Source organism: Megalobrama amblycephala, linkage group LG2 (genome assembly GCF_018812025.1).
Source record: "Megalobrama amblycephala isolate DHTTF-2021 linkage group LG2, ASM1881202v1, whole genome shotgun sequence".
Taxonomy (NCBI): Eukaryota; Metazoa; Chordata; class Actinopteri; order Cypriniformes; family Xenocyprididae; genus Megalobrama; species Megalobrama amblycephala.
The window spans coordinates 53,027,686-53,042,426 of NC_063045.1; the positions used below are offsets into that span (position 1 = coordinate 53,027,686).

Sequence of the window (14,741 nt, forward strand, 5' to 3'; positions counted from 1 at the left end):
AAAGATTTAGTGCAAAACATTTGGACCTTAATTGTAGCGGCTCTAAGGAGCTCTATAATACCTGGAGAAAGCTAGACATTAGCATTCCATTCATGTCAATGGCAGTTTGCACGGTTAGTACAGCACACAATTTCAAATCTGCTATCAGACATTGGCACAACCTGCATAAATGAAGTGTTTAGCATTGTTAGGATCTCCTGTGTTAAGATGAGAGGAGTTGAGATGATGGGCTTTGTTGTTTGGTCTCAGTAAAATGGGCTGTTGGTGTGTCTCTGCAGGCTTTAAACCACTGCAGCCTTTACTTTCACACCAACAGCAAAGAATCATCCTGTTCATCTCCGTCTAGCTTTGGCCAAGCCCCAAAATCAATGTTCACAGAGACAAACCAACAAAAGAACATGAAAGTGGGTGTTTCTCTGCTTTTCTCAGAGCTGTGAGACTAGAAAACCAGGAATCATGCCAGTCCTGTGGCCGTTATGGTGGACATCACACCACGATTAGTCCCAACGTCGTGACGATCATACCAACACATTCTCAGAAAACGGTCATAGCCTTCTCTTATTGTACCCCGATTATCCTTTTAACTATAGTGTCCACTGGTGGACAAACCAAGTCATAGCAGCTTAAAGGGATAGTTCACCCAAAAATGAAAATTATCCCATGATTTACTCACCCTCAAGCCATCCTAGGTGTATATGATTATCTTCTTTCAGACGAACACAAGTGGAGATATATTTAAAAATATCCTGGCTCTTCCAAGTTTTATAAATTTAGTGAATGGGGGCGCGATTTTGAAATGCATCCATCCATTATATAAATAATCCATACGGCTTCCAGGCCTTCTGAAGCGAAACGATGGGTTTTTGTAAGAGTAATCCCTGACGTATGACGTAATGGCGAACGTGGAAGCACAGAGGAGAGAGCAAAGCAAAACACCGGTCACGAATTAGAAGTCTTACACAAGAAATGTTTGAGGGTTTGGATATAAGAGAAAAGGAGCTTGAGTTTGTTGCCCAGCCCTATTTGTTTAAATTGCGAGAGGCATTTAAGCTTACGATACTCCTACATGCATCACGTCAGAAGTTACTCTTATGGCACAAGTCGACTTGCATAGTATGCGTATTGTCATCTGCTGAAGCTAGTTATTATAGTTAATAAAGTTTTAAATATGGATATTTTTCTTACAAAAACCCATCACTTTGCTTCAGAAGGCCTTTATTAACCGCCTGGAGTTTTATGGATTATTTTAATGATGGACGGATGCATTTTTTGGGCTTCAAAATCAGCCCATCCCCCCCCCCCATTCACTGCCATTATAAATCTTGGAAGAGTCAGGATATTTTTAAATTGTGTTAGTCTGAAAGAAGATACACCTAGGATGGCTTGAGGTTTGAGTAAATCATGGGATCATTTTCATCTTTGGGTGAACTAACCCTTTAAGGTGATCAGGTGGTTTTGTTGCTGTTCCAGAGTGATTTACCAGTTCTAACCACCTTAACCAAGGTGGCCAGCTAGAGAGCACGTAAAAACCCTCAGAAGCTAGTTGACCTGAATATTCTGGGTGGATGGCTCCTTATTACAATGGTTAAATCAATTTAACTATGATTTCAATTAAGCAGCAATCTATGGTATTTGTTATAGAAAATAGAGGCTAATTAAATAATAAATTCATCAATTTCCATATACACTACCACTCAAAACAAAAGTTTGGGGTCAGTTTGAGGACTTAAATAACTGTTTTCTATTTGAATATACTGTAAAATGTTAACAAAAATAAAAACAATTTATTCCTGTGATGGCTAAGCTGAATTTTCAGCATCATTACTCCAGACTTCAGTGTCACATGATCCTTCAGAAATCATTCTAATGTGCTGATTTGGTGCATCAAGAAACATTTTTTATTATTATTATAACATCAATGCTGAAAACGGTTGTGCTGCTTTATTGTGGAATCCATGATGCATCAGGAACGGAACAGCATTTATTTCAAATAGAAATCTTTTGTAACATTATACATGTCTTTATTGTCATTTTAGATCAATTTAATGCATCCTTGTTGAATAAAAGTATGATTAAATTTGATACAATTCAAATTTTCTCTGCTTCTTTGGTTAAACAATAAAACCATTACGTAATGTTCTGTATCGGTTCTTATTTGGTTGTCAGGCCGGTTACCTAGAATGCTGGTTTCTAAAAATAACCAAACAGGAACCCTTGCGCTAACATTAGGAGAACGTTATGTTTCCCTAATGTTGACATATGAGAATCTGCAACAAAATACCATAAATGCTACATCTTATGTAACTGTAGGAAGAAAAGGAAAACCAGAACAGCGGCTTAGGACTGTTGCAAGTTACTACTAGGCCCAATATCCATATTCAGAAACTGCGCTGCACCTAAAAAATGGCTATAAAATAGAGCTCTTTAGGTTAGTGAAATGATTCAAGTTCTTCCTGTGTGAAGTGTGCTGTATATGAGCATCGGATGAGACCTTGCACTTTTAAACAGTTGCATTGTGAGCCTTTTTAGTTAATTCTGAAATCTGAGCGCTGTGGAAAACTCTCAGACCTCAAGCACTTGACACAAATTTTCATATTGACTGCGACGGCTAAAAGCTTTTGAATGGCAGTTGAGCTTTGAGTGGAGTGCTCACTGTCCTCGGTGTAATTAGCATTTAGCTGTTAGCAATAGAGCTTTAATTGCTTGTTTATTGCTTCTGACCTCCCACAAGGTGCTTTCAGTTCCCTGTCCTCCTACGCGTGTGACCCCCGACCCTACCGGTTTTTGTTCTGCCGTCTGCTACGAGATGCTCGCCTGCAGCGCGCGGGTCTTTTGTTGCCTTCAGCTGCGACACAGCACTCAAGGTCTTTTACTTTTTTGCTGAAGTATGTGTGTGAGTATGTGTACAAAAGAGAGAGCATTTGCTCTTGAGAGGTTGTCATTGAAGCTCTGATTCACCTGTTGAGGTACTGGTTTCTCTCAGGGACGTGTGTGCGGGTGCGGAATGGAGATAAAGACCGAGAACTTTCAGCCAGAAATTCCTCGGTACAAAGATCTGATCATAATGCAAAAGGCTTAAAACAGAGCGCATATTGAGTGTAGTTTGGTAAGGAACGATTAGTGAGAATATAGGGATCATATGGAATGATTTGAAAATGTATGTATCATTTTGAATATATGAGGGTCAGTTAAAGGGGTGGTTGATTATGATTTCACTTTTTTATCTTTAGTTAGTGTGTAATGTTGCTGTTTGAGCATAAACAACATCTGCAAAGTTATGACGCTCAAACTTCAATGCAAAGGGAGATTTTTTTTTTTACAGAAATTGCTTTCAAGGACTACAACAAATGGCTGATAGGGACTACAACGAGCTTCTTACCGGGTTGATGACATCACTAACCCTAAAATTTACACAAACGAGGGTCAGTTCAATGCTGGATTTGCACAAAAGATAAACATGACGGCACATGCTAGTCGATGAGTTGAATCAACTCCACAGCAACTACATACATTTATCCACTAACCATTCAGAAACGTCCAGATGCATTCTTAAAGTTGTAACTTCTTCCTAAATCTCTCCATCAGTGTCTGACTCTGGTTTGAACGATGTAAGGCTGAACACCGTTACTGATAATCCTCATTTTGGCTGTGTGAGATTCTCCAGCTTTGTTGTTGTTGAGCAACTGAAGCATGAGCTGTTAAAGCTCCGCCCTCTTCTGGAAAGGGGGCCAGGAGCAGCAGCTCATTTGCATTTAAAGGGACACACACAAAAACTGCTTTTTTTTTGTTCACACCCAAATAGGGGCAAAATTGACAAGCTATAATAAATGATCTGTGGGGTATTTTGAGCTGAAACTTCACAGACACATTCTGGGGACACTTATATTACATCTTGTGAAAGGGGCATTATAGTTCTCCTTTAAATAAGTAGGGATCGGTTTGAGTATGTATGGATCATTTGAAGATGTGGAGATCTGTTGAAGTTTGTGGGAATCCGTTTGGATATATAGCTTTCATGGTAGTATTTTGGGATCAGTGCGATTATGCCAAGATGGCAGCTTGACTATGTGGGTATTGTAAAGTATATAAACATCAGTTTGAGTATGTAGTTATCAGTCTGTGGGGATCATCAGTATGAGTATTTGGCTTCCGTTTGAGTATAATTATTGGATGAATTTGAGTATGTGGGAATGAGTTTGCATATATAGCCTATTAAGGAATCAGTTTGACTATTTTAGAATTAGTTTAAATATTTATGAGTTTTTGGAATCATGTGGGCATTATTTGAAGTATGCAAGGAACAATTTGAGATTATTGTGATCAATCTGAGTATATAGTATTCAGGTTAAGTATGTGGGCATCATTTTCAAGTCACCATGAATCAAAATTTATAATTCTTGTTTTTTATGGAATATTATTATAAATATGCCCTCGTAATCTTCTATCAAATTTTTTTCCCCTCCCTCTTGCAGCGACATCTCTTCTCTGATGACGCGTTTACTGGTGTGAGAGCGGGACAACCTGTCACTCACATGTGATCCACCAATAGCAAACCACAGCCATCCAATCAGTTCCCGATGGACAAAATCAAGTCCCGCCCTACATTTTTTCTTGTTCTGGAAGCTGTTTAATTTGGGTTTACATCACAATAGGGAAGAAAAGACTAAAAACTGCTGTTAAATGCTGACTTTAAGTTTATAAGTATCAGTTTGAGTGTATAGTGATCTGTCTCAGATCAATTTAAGTATGTGGGCATCATTTTAAGTATATAAGGATCAGTTTGAGTATATAGTGATTGAGTGAAAGGATACATTTGAGTATGCAGGATTCAATGGGGATCATTTTAAGTATATAAAGATGAGTTTCAGTATGTGTGGATCAGTTTGCACATATAGTGAGTGAGGGAGCAGATGTATAACAGTCAATTTGAATATGATTTTGGGATCAGTTTAAATTTATATGGAATATATTAGTATACAGTTTAATTATGCAGGGATCAGTTTATATATTCTATGCGTATTTGTTGGTGTATCTGGTTATGATGATAGAGGGATGAAGTGTGTCTGTTTAATGCATGTATAAGCGTGCTGTTCTCATTAAAGCAGTGATTGCAGGCGGCAGCAGTGGGATGGGGGGCGGCGGAGGGGTAAGTGTGAAAGGATGACTCGTTTTATGGCCATCGGCCTCATGGTAACGGGCCTCTGTGCGTCAGTGAGCCGCTGACCTGAACTGTCACAGCAGGTGAGCCCTCCTCTCACCCTACCCTCTCATTCTTTCTCTCTCTCTCTCTCCCACTATTTTCCCCCCTTCCCTTCTTTCTGTCTCACTGCGTCATCAGCGCTTCTGTTCTGCTGAGGTGTCCGTGCGGCCCATCCAGGAAGCTGGATACAGGCAGAACGAGGGAATAGGTGTGGTTTTTTGAGTGCATCGGTGAATTTGAGGTGGGTCAGCATTCTGCACCGAGCTGGAAAATTCCTCCTGCGTTGGCCAGTGCAGTTTGTTTGTGCAAGATTTGGGAGCGTTCCCAACTGTGTTTATTATCCAGAACGATCTTTACTAGCAATGTGCGCCAAGACAAATTTCCATAACGCTTAAACAGAAATTTTGCAACCGACTAGTCTGTATAAGCGATCCATTTGAAATAGCCTACTTAATCTATGAATCAAACAGTCAAAGCATGCTCCTGAAAAATAAGTCATATACATGTGCTGTTCTTGCCTTGCATTGTGATCAGTGTACATTAAAGCTGCAGTCCGTAACTTTTTTTGGTTAAAATTGATCCAAAATCTATTTTTCAGCAAGTACACAACGGTAAGCTTGTAATAATGTTTTATAATAAGAGCGACATGGTGGATTTCCGTGGGAAATTTGAGCATGCAGCAGTTCGTCTGTGCGTCATTACGTCACGTCCGTAAACAGAAAGAAGGAGTCCAGGCTAGTCGGTTTTATCACGTGAGGATGCTGCTGGTAGCGGATTATTTATAGTCTGTTCTCACAGCAGCTGAAATAATTCAATTTATCATTTTGATGGCGGATTGTAATCCAGAAAGGTCCAAATGACAATCATCAGTGACAACTGGAGATTCACCCGTAGTCAAAAAGCAAAAGACTTTGAACTGTGGAGTGGCTACTTGAAATCTACAGGTAACGCTAATACACACTAAATACACATAGTCACGTAATGCTGATGTTGTTAACATTAACAATTTGAGAACAATTTAACAGTAATAATAATTTGCACGGTTTAGCATGATCAGAGCTAAGCGATCGTTAGATTTAATCATCATTGGCAGTGTGATTTATTGTAGGCCTAATGCTTTTTTCCTCAGTTGGTCAGAACAAAAGTGTCAGAAATGTTACTTACTTGTTCAGATGATATTTTCCAGTGAAAATTCTTATATTGGTCATACTTTCAAGACGTTGAATCTGTGATTCTGAAGTTCAGTATCCACACCGGTGCGGTGACTGACAGCAAGCATTAGATTCATCCGCGCTGACGAGCTGTGCCGAGGCACAACGCACGTACAGATAACTGTTCCGCATATGACTGCAATTGCAGGTTTCAAACAAGAGATGGCGACAAAGAGGAAAAATCGCGGACTGCAGCTTTAAAGTCGGCATGAAATGGAAGGTGTGATAGTCTTTTATTCTCTGTTAAGACTTATCCAAGTGAAATGGCTTCTCGAACAAGAAAAAATGTAGGGTGGGACAGCACAATTTTTGTATTTAATTGTGCAGTCAAATCGATTAATCGTAATTAATCGCATGTAAGTGAAAATATATAATATATAATGATATATTGTGTGTGTGTGTGTGTGTGTGTGTGTGTGTGTGTGTGTGTATATATATATACACACACATATATAGTTACAAACTTTTATGTTGGATGTGATTAATCGTGATTAATCGATTTGACAGCACTAATTTTTTATATTATAAACAGAATTCCTCAAATAAAATTAAGTTAGCATAAATCAGCACATCAAGGTATTGTTGTTTGTAACCACGGCAAATGCTTTCGCATCAGTTTGAATGCGCTTTTTGTGTATGAAAGTATCTGTGCACATGACACAGGGCAAAATCACAAGAAAAGCTTGATGTGTACTGGCAACATTATTTAAGTATATTCTATTCATTAGTGTACTAATTTAGGATCTCATGTTGTCAAGTAAGTTTCATTCATAATTTTTTCACTTTAAATTGGTATAAAATTTAAAAAAAATAATAATTTACCCATATTTCATATGGGTATTGTTTTTTTCTGCTTTTCATTTTTTTGTTTAAATTCAAAATAATCCCTCACTTTGTCTTCCAAATGGGGATTTCTCTTTAGCCCGAAACGAATGACACATGCAAAGTCTAAAATGTAAAATGAAATGATTTTGTGTTCTGCTCCAGATATACACTTTTCAAAATAATGTATTATTTTTTTAACTGAAACATTAGCATGACAGTAATTTGAATGTAGCCTTTGTAAAAATATAAAGCAAAACATAAAAGTGCAAAAAAATGACTAGTATTTCCAACGTCGACTAGTAGCAGCAGTATCATTTAGTCAACTAGTCTCACACATCCCTAATACAGGCTGGAATGGGGAAAAATCCTGTAGCCCTAAATCGGCATGTTCGGCGGAATATGAAACTGGGAGCAGACGGCAACGGCTGCGTTCGACGAGACGGACTGCCGCCTTAGCCTCAGTGTGAACTCTGCGTCTCGTGGAGCTGTGATGTCAGAACGCTCCCACCGTCAGCGCAGTGTTCCGATGACACTCAGTTGCCATGCCAGCAGTGCAGTCGCCCCCATGAGGAGGGCTGCAGCTCCCTTCCATATAATAACAGTTATTTATAGCTGACAGCCCTGTTTGCTGAAGGGGAGCACAAAAAAGAGAGAGGGAGAGAAAATCCAGTCAGATTTCAAACTGCGTGCGCTCTGATGCCGTGTTATTTGCAGGTGCGACTGAGGCTGAAATCTGGCTGATGAGAGACACTGCAGTAATGCAAAGCTTTGGATCGGTGCTGTATCCGATGTATTGTGACTTTGATTAATTGACATCTGCCATTCTGACAGAACATGCATTCTTTGAGATTTCACATCCATGTCATAAGGGCCTGTCATTAAAGGGATAGTTCACCCAAAAATGAAAATTCTGTCATCATTTACTCGCCCTCAAGTAGTTCCAAACCTGTATGAATTTCTTTGTTCTGCTCAACACAAAGGAAGATATTTGGAAGAATGTCAGTAACCAAACAGATCTCGCCCCCCATTGACTACCATAGTATTTATTTTTCCTACTATGATATTCAATTGGGGGCGAGATATGTTTGGTTACCGACATTCTTCCAAATATCTTCCTTTGTGTTCAGCAGAACAAAGAAATCCATACAGGTTTGGATCTACTTGAGGGCGAGTAAATGATGACAGAATTGTCATTTTTGGGTGAACTATCCCTTTAAATCTAAATGGACTTGATTGCATGTCTTCTTGGTGTCATTTGTAATATCCATCATGCTCATGTAACACTTGTCTGTCTTCAAAAATCTGAGTTCACACAGCTGTATGTGAAATTGTCCTTTGGTTGAATGTGAAACCCGCAGAGGCAATAAAGGCCTCTCTCAGGCTCCGCCCCTCCTCTGACCGGCCCCTCCCTCATCTGCTTTGTGCTCTGCTTCCCCCTTCAGGTCAAGCTCATGAAGTACATCTGTAAACAGCTGCAGTGTAAGCAGAAGGTGCCAGACACAGAAAGGCCGCCGGCACTGAACAGCTACCCACGGCTGGAGGACTGGTTACGCACCATCAACGTCAGACCTGAGCTTATAGAGGTAACGAGTGTGTGTTTGTGTGTTGAAGAGGAGGGAATAATTATGTCTTTTCAGCTAAATTCATATCAGGTGTTTTTAATAGTTTGCCTGTACATTTTCAGGACTTTGGCAATGTGACCCATTTTTGACACATAAAAATACAATTCAAGTACGTTACAAGGTGACTCTCATTTAGCCAATCAATGGTCATATTTGTCTGGATAAAATTTCACACCAAAACTTAATAAAAGAAAATTAAAATTATAAAAAATAAAAATACATTTTAATGCCCATATATAATGCAAAAAGTGAAATCCATATCAGTTGCTATCAGGTACTTTGATAATGTATATTGTGTGTTTATATAATGTTACCTATCATGCATGTTTCTGATTACCAGAAAGTCAAATGACAAATGTAACAAGTTAACTCTCACAAAGCCAGTCAATGGTCATATTTGTCACTGGATCACATTTTACATAAAAATCAAATAATACATTTTGATTAAAAAATAAATAAATACTGTAAATACTGTTTTATGCCTGTATAAAGTTACTGTATATTTGACTTTTTATATTTTAATTAAATGTATATTTTATTAAATATTAAGTTAGAATTATTTTTAAATATTTAAAATGTTACTTATTTTGCATAAAGGATTTTTTTTTTTAAATATATAATAAAATGTATTGCATATTATTATATGTAAACTACTCGTTTCATTGCCCAGATTTTTAGATTTGACAGATTATGGCCTTGTTTTGTTGTTGTTGTTGTTGTTGTTTTTAATACAAAAATATGTTTATGTACACAAAACCAAGACAGTCCTTCCACTTTCTTGCATATTAAATATATGAACAAAAGATCAGGTGTCCAAAAATACAATTTCAGGTCTTCCATTGTGTGAGGCTGGACACTTGGCACCAAATCGAATTTGCAAATAAAACCGTAATCAGGGCATTGATAAAGTTTGTGTTTTGTGTGTTTTCAAGCTTTGTAGTTCAATATCTTTGAGTAAAGCTGAGGAATTAGAATATCGGCCGTATTTTGGCAGTTTGGCCACAGCCACATTCCCAGCAGACCCGAGATACACCAACTCTAATTACCCAACATCCTGAGTCAGCCTCTCTCTCTCTCTCTCTCTCTCTGACGCTGCTCTACTCCTACATTACATTGAAGCATCCATTCTCACGGACAACAGCGAACTCTCCTCTTTTCCTACTTTTTTTCTGCTCAGCGAGATCAGTTGCAAATGTGCAATATGATACTGTGTGTCACATACAGTGCACAGCATAAATGAGCACACCCTCTCTGAACAAATGCAAAAGATGTATTTTCTTTATGATCACTAATACAATTCATGGAAAGATGGCAAAACTAAAATATATTAAACATATACATTATAAAAACTGAGAAATATATGTCATTAATAGCCATAAAATAAGTAAATTAGCCAATTTTGTTTAAATTAAGGATTGCAGAAATGAGTACACCCTAGATTTAATTCAACAAATGTATAATATTCTAGTACTTAAATGTCCACAGAGGGCTTTTCACCTTGGGAGAATGCATATGAATGAGGAAATGAGGAAAGGGTAACATCTTCTGTTTCAAGTTTGTGTATTAAATTACACAGTAGTGTGGGAATTCATGACAGCATTGATAAAGCACAACTCCCTCACACCTTCTGCACTCAGATATCCCTATATAAGAGCTTTACTACCACTGAACTTTACTGTGGGAACCAGGCACTTCTCACTGTACTCCTCCTCTAACAACACCATAACATTTTGGATGCTGTTAGATCCAAAATGATTGATTTGGTCTCATGAGACCAGAGTATTGATTCCCAGAATCTTTATTGTGCTTTGGCTACAGTAAGTAGTTCCAGTAAGAACAACAACCATGCATGTCATTTCTGCAGGCTGCATCTTACTCTGTGAGATAAACAGTCACTCTTTTCATAGCTTTTGCTGGCTCTGAGACACTTGCTTGGTATTTCTCCTGCTCTTTGTCTAGCAAACAAATCCCTCATCACTAAATGAAAGCTTAAAATGAAGGCCTGATTATTTCAGGGGCCTTGTCACAACTCCATTGTTTTTGAATTTCTGTGTAACTTTTGCTATATTTTCACACTTAAAACAATGATTTGGTAATCCTCTTGTTCCACTGTCCTCTTTTGTGCTCAGAAACGAGTCTCCTGACAGTTCTCTCCCAAGTGGTTCCATTGTTGTCAGCATTAAGTCTGAGAATGATTCAGTGGGCTATATAACACTTTTAATTGTCAAGAAATTACTTATCTTTAAATGTTTTGGTTCAACATACTTACCTGTTGATCAAACATTGCCTTAAACTTACACCAGAAAATTGTTATTTCGTTTTATTTAGTAACTTTTAGGAGGGTGTACTCATTTTTGCTACACAACATTTTATCACCTTGATAAGAAAATCTTATTTTCCTGAATAATTTTTGGTAATTGATTAAGCAGACTTGCTGAAACATTATATCTCTAAAGAACCCTAACATGTCTTCTAAGTAATTGAGTAATTGCTGACTTTCAGAAGTTTCAGAGGGGGTGTGCTCATTTATGCTGTGCACTGTACATGTCAACAGGCCAGATCCATAATAAACTAAAAAACAAGAAAGTTGTTGCAGTTGTGGCCTGGAGGTTAGCAATAGCATGCATGATCCGACACCCAAGCTGCATTCTGGCTTGTGTCTTTTCATTATCACCCTTATGACTCTTCTCCACAACATCATATCCTGTGCTCTCTCCATTATGATTGGCATTAAACATGTCAAAAGCCCCACCAAAAATATCAGTTTGTGAGATTCATCATGCATTTACAGCATGATTCTGTGAGTAATTCTGGGCTAATATGATATTAATATCAGTAAAGTCTCAGGAGTCCTTCACTTCAAATCAATCACACACACAGGTTTGTAAATAGGGACTCAGATGAATTAGTCTAAGAGGTCATGTGTCCTGGGAATTTGAAGAGGTGGAGAGCTTTATTCACAAGAGAATGAACTGCGAGTGCGTGGTGTATGTGACCCTAAATCACCTGTTGAATAACCCTCTGCCTGTTAGGATTATGTCAGCATCTTGCTGATTGCTTTTTCTTCACATTGCAGAAGCATGTTTAAAAGGTATTTTAGACCAGACTCACTGTCATTCTCTCCCTCCTCTCGCTCTCTTCAGGCTGTGAACGTGAAGTTGTCATTGGATGCTCTGCTGCAGATGCCCGGCAGTCAGGTGAAGGAAACCATGAGACGGCTGGGCTCCAGTTCAGAGGAGTGCACCAGGCTGTGTGCGGCCCTCAACTGTTTAAAGAGTGCCTCTGAGTCAGGTGGGTTCACTTAAAGTCAGCATTAAACGGAAGTTGCGATTGTCTTTTTTTCAATATTGTGATGTCTATCCAAGTGAAACGGCTTCTGAGCAAGAAAAAAATTTTGTCCATGGAGAATTGATTGTATGGTTGAGGTTTGCTGTGCTGTGATGTCATGTGAGTGACAGATTGTCCCGCCCTCATGCCAGTAAATGCGCCATCAGAGAATAGAAAAAGATGTCGCTGCAAGAGGGAGGGGAAGTTATTTTGATTAAAGATTATGAGGGCAGATGATTTAAAAAAATGATATGCCCGGATTAATAATTTATATTAAAGGTGCCATCGAATTGAAAATTGAATTTACCTCGGCATAGTTGAATAACAAGAGTTCAGTACATGGAAATGACATACAGTGAGTCTCAAACACCATTGTTTCCTCCTTCTTATATAAATCTCATTTGTTTAAAAGACCTCCGAAGAACAGGCGAATCTCAACATAACACCGACTGTTACGTAACAGTCGGGATCATTAATATGTACGCCCCCAATATTTACATATGTCAGCCCATGTTCAAGGCATTAGACAAGGGCAGCCAGTATTAATGTCTGGATCTGTGCACAGCTGAATCTTCACACTAGGTAAGCAAGCAAGGACAATAGCGAAAAATGGCAGATTGAGCAATAATAACTGACATGATCCATGATTACATGATATTTTTAGTGATATTTGTAAATTGTCTTTCTAAATGTTTCGTTAGCATGTTGTTAATGTACTGTTAAATGAGGTTAAAGTTACCATCGTTTCTTACTGTATTCACGGAGACAAGAGCCGCGCTATTTTCATTTTTAAACACTTGCAGTCTGTATAATTCATAAACACAACTTCATTCTTTATAAATCTCTCCAACAGTGTAGCATTAGCCCTTAGCCACGGAGCACCATCAAAATCATTCAGAATCAAATGCAAACATCCAAATAAAGACTGTACTTACGCAATTAGACATACTGCAAGACGAACACTTTGTAAAGATCCATTTTGAGGGTTATATTAGCTGTGTGAACTTTGTTTATGCAGTGATAGAGTCGAGAGCTCGGGAGGGGGCGGAGAGCACACGATTTAAAGGGGCCGCAGCCTGAATCGCCGCATTTCTAATTATGCCTCAAAATAGGCAGTTAAAAAAAATTATTAAAAAAAATCTATGGGGTATTTTGAGCTGCAACTTCACAGACTCATTCAGGGGACACCTTAGACTTATATTACATCTTGTAAAAAAAACGTTCGATGGCACCTTTAAATATTGGAATATTCCATAAAAAATTATAATTGTCGATTTTGATTAGGGCTGCACAATATTGGAAAAACTGACATTGTGATATCTACTTTTTCTGCTATATAAATTGTGCAATGTAGAAATACAGTTTACCAAATTAACTGAATAGATATATTTGGAAAGCATTAATCATTCTAGAATTTTGTTGGGGAGTGCACAATAAAAATAATTTAAAAAGCTGGAAGATTATTATTATTTTTTTTTACTCCTAAAGACATTTTTTGAGTTAATTTGACATAAAACCTCATTACAACTTCTTTGTCAAGGATAACACAATAAAGTTGCATTAACTTATTTCTATTGTGGTCCTAGATTTTAGAAAATCATTCTCATGATGATGGTTTTGTTGGCATGTATCTCCACACTAGTACACATACAACCTATTCATATAAAATAACTTTCAGTAGCAGTTACAAAGTTTAAAAAAAAATCTGTCCACTTGCGTTTGCATAGGGCACATTCCTACTGTTTTTGACCAGTTCAGTAAACTGTAAAATTACAAAACTAATATAAATAGCTTCTTCATTTCTTCATTTTGAAATGTGAAACCAGCAAGCTTTTATTTTGATGGGTAGCCAATCAATGGATATATTTCTTCTGAACTGACTATAATTCTGTTACCTTCAGGGGAGTTTAAAGAGGACAGCGGCTGTTGGTTCTCCGAGCCCATGAGGCGGGACAGTGGCGGCTTGACTCCAGTGGACCAGATTCCATTACTAGGAGGTTCCCTGCGACCACACAGCCCTTCCCCTCTGGCCCGACCCCTGACCACACCCTCCACGCCCCTCACCACCTGCCCATACCCCCGCTACATCCTGTCGCCCGGCGAAGCTCACATCTACCACGGTTACGCGGAGAGTCTGACCGATCCCAGTCCGTATTACAGCTCCCGGCCCGTCAGACTCACCGGACACACCTCAACTCCGCCCATAACCCCGCCCTCACGGAGGAGACACCGCCTCAAGCCTCCCTGCACCCCTCCTCCTCCCTCCCGCAAAGTTTTGCACCTCCTCCCCAACATCTCGCTGACCCGCAGCAAGAGTCACGAGAGTCAGCTCGGCCACCGCATCGAAGACACGCCCACTAACAAGTAGGTCATGAGGAAATGAACCATAGAGTACAAACACTGACATACCACAAATAGGGACATCAAATGTACTTTGTAAAAGTATTTAACAGTGTAAAGCCTACTGTATCATATTTGATGCGCACATTTCTAAAGCCTCTAAAATATAAGCATGACCTGAACTTTGGTTTACTTGATTATCTATACATAATTTTT

The 14,741-nt window shown here is 38.6% G+C and overlaps 1 protein-coding gene across 3 annotated transcripts in view; it reads left to right on the forward strand.

Annotated features, from left to right (window-relative positions):
- Positions 1-14,741, forward strand: part of ksr1a (kinase suppressor of ras 1a) — a 45,588-nt gene that overhangs the window by 16,190 nt on the left and 14,657 nt on the right. For all 3 annotated transcript variants that reach the window (XM_048180879.1, XM_048180878.1, XM_048180877.1), the window contains exons 2-4: positions 8,679-8,819; positions 12,002-12,149; positions 14,087-14,549. In XM_048180879.1, the coding sequence (XP_048036836.1) occupies positions 8,688-8,819; positions 12,002-12,149; positions 14,087-14,549 (743 nt within the window). In that variant the 5' untranslated portion in view covers positions 8,679-8,687. The remainder of the gene's footprint in view (positions 1-8,678; positions 8,820-12,001; positions 12,150-14,086; positions 14,550-14,741) is intronic.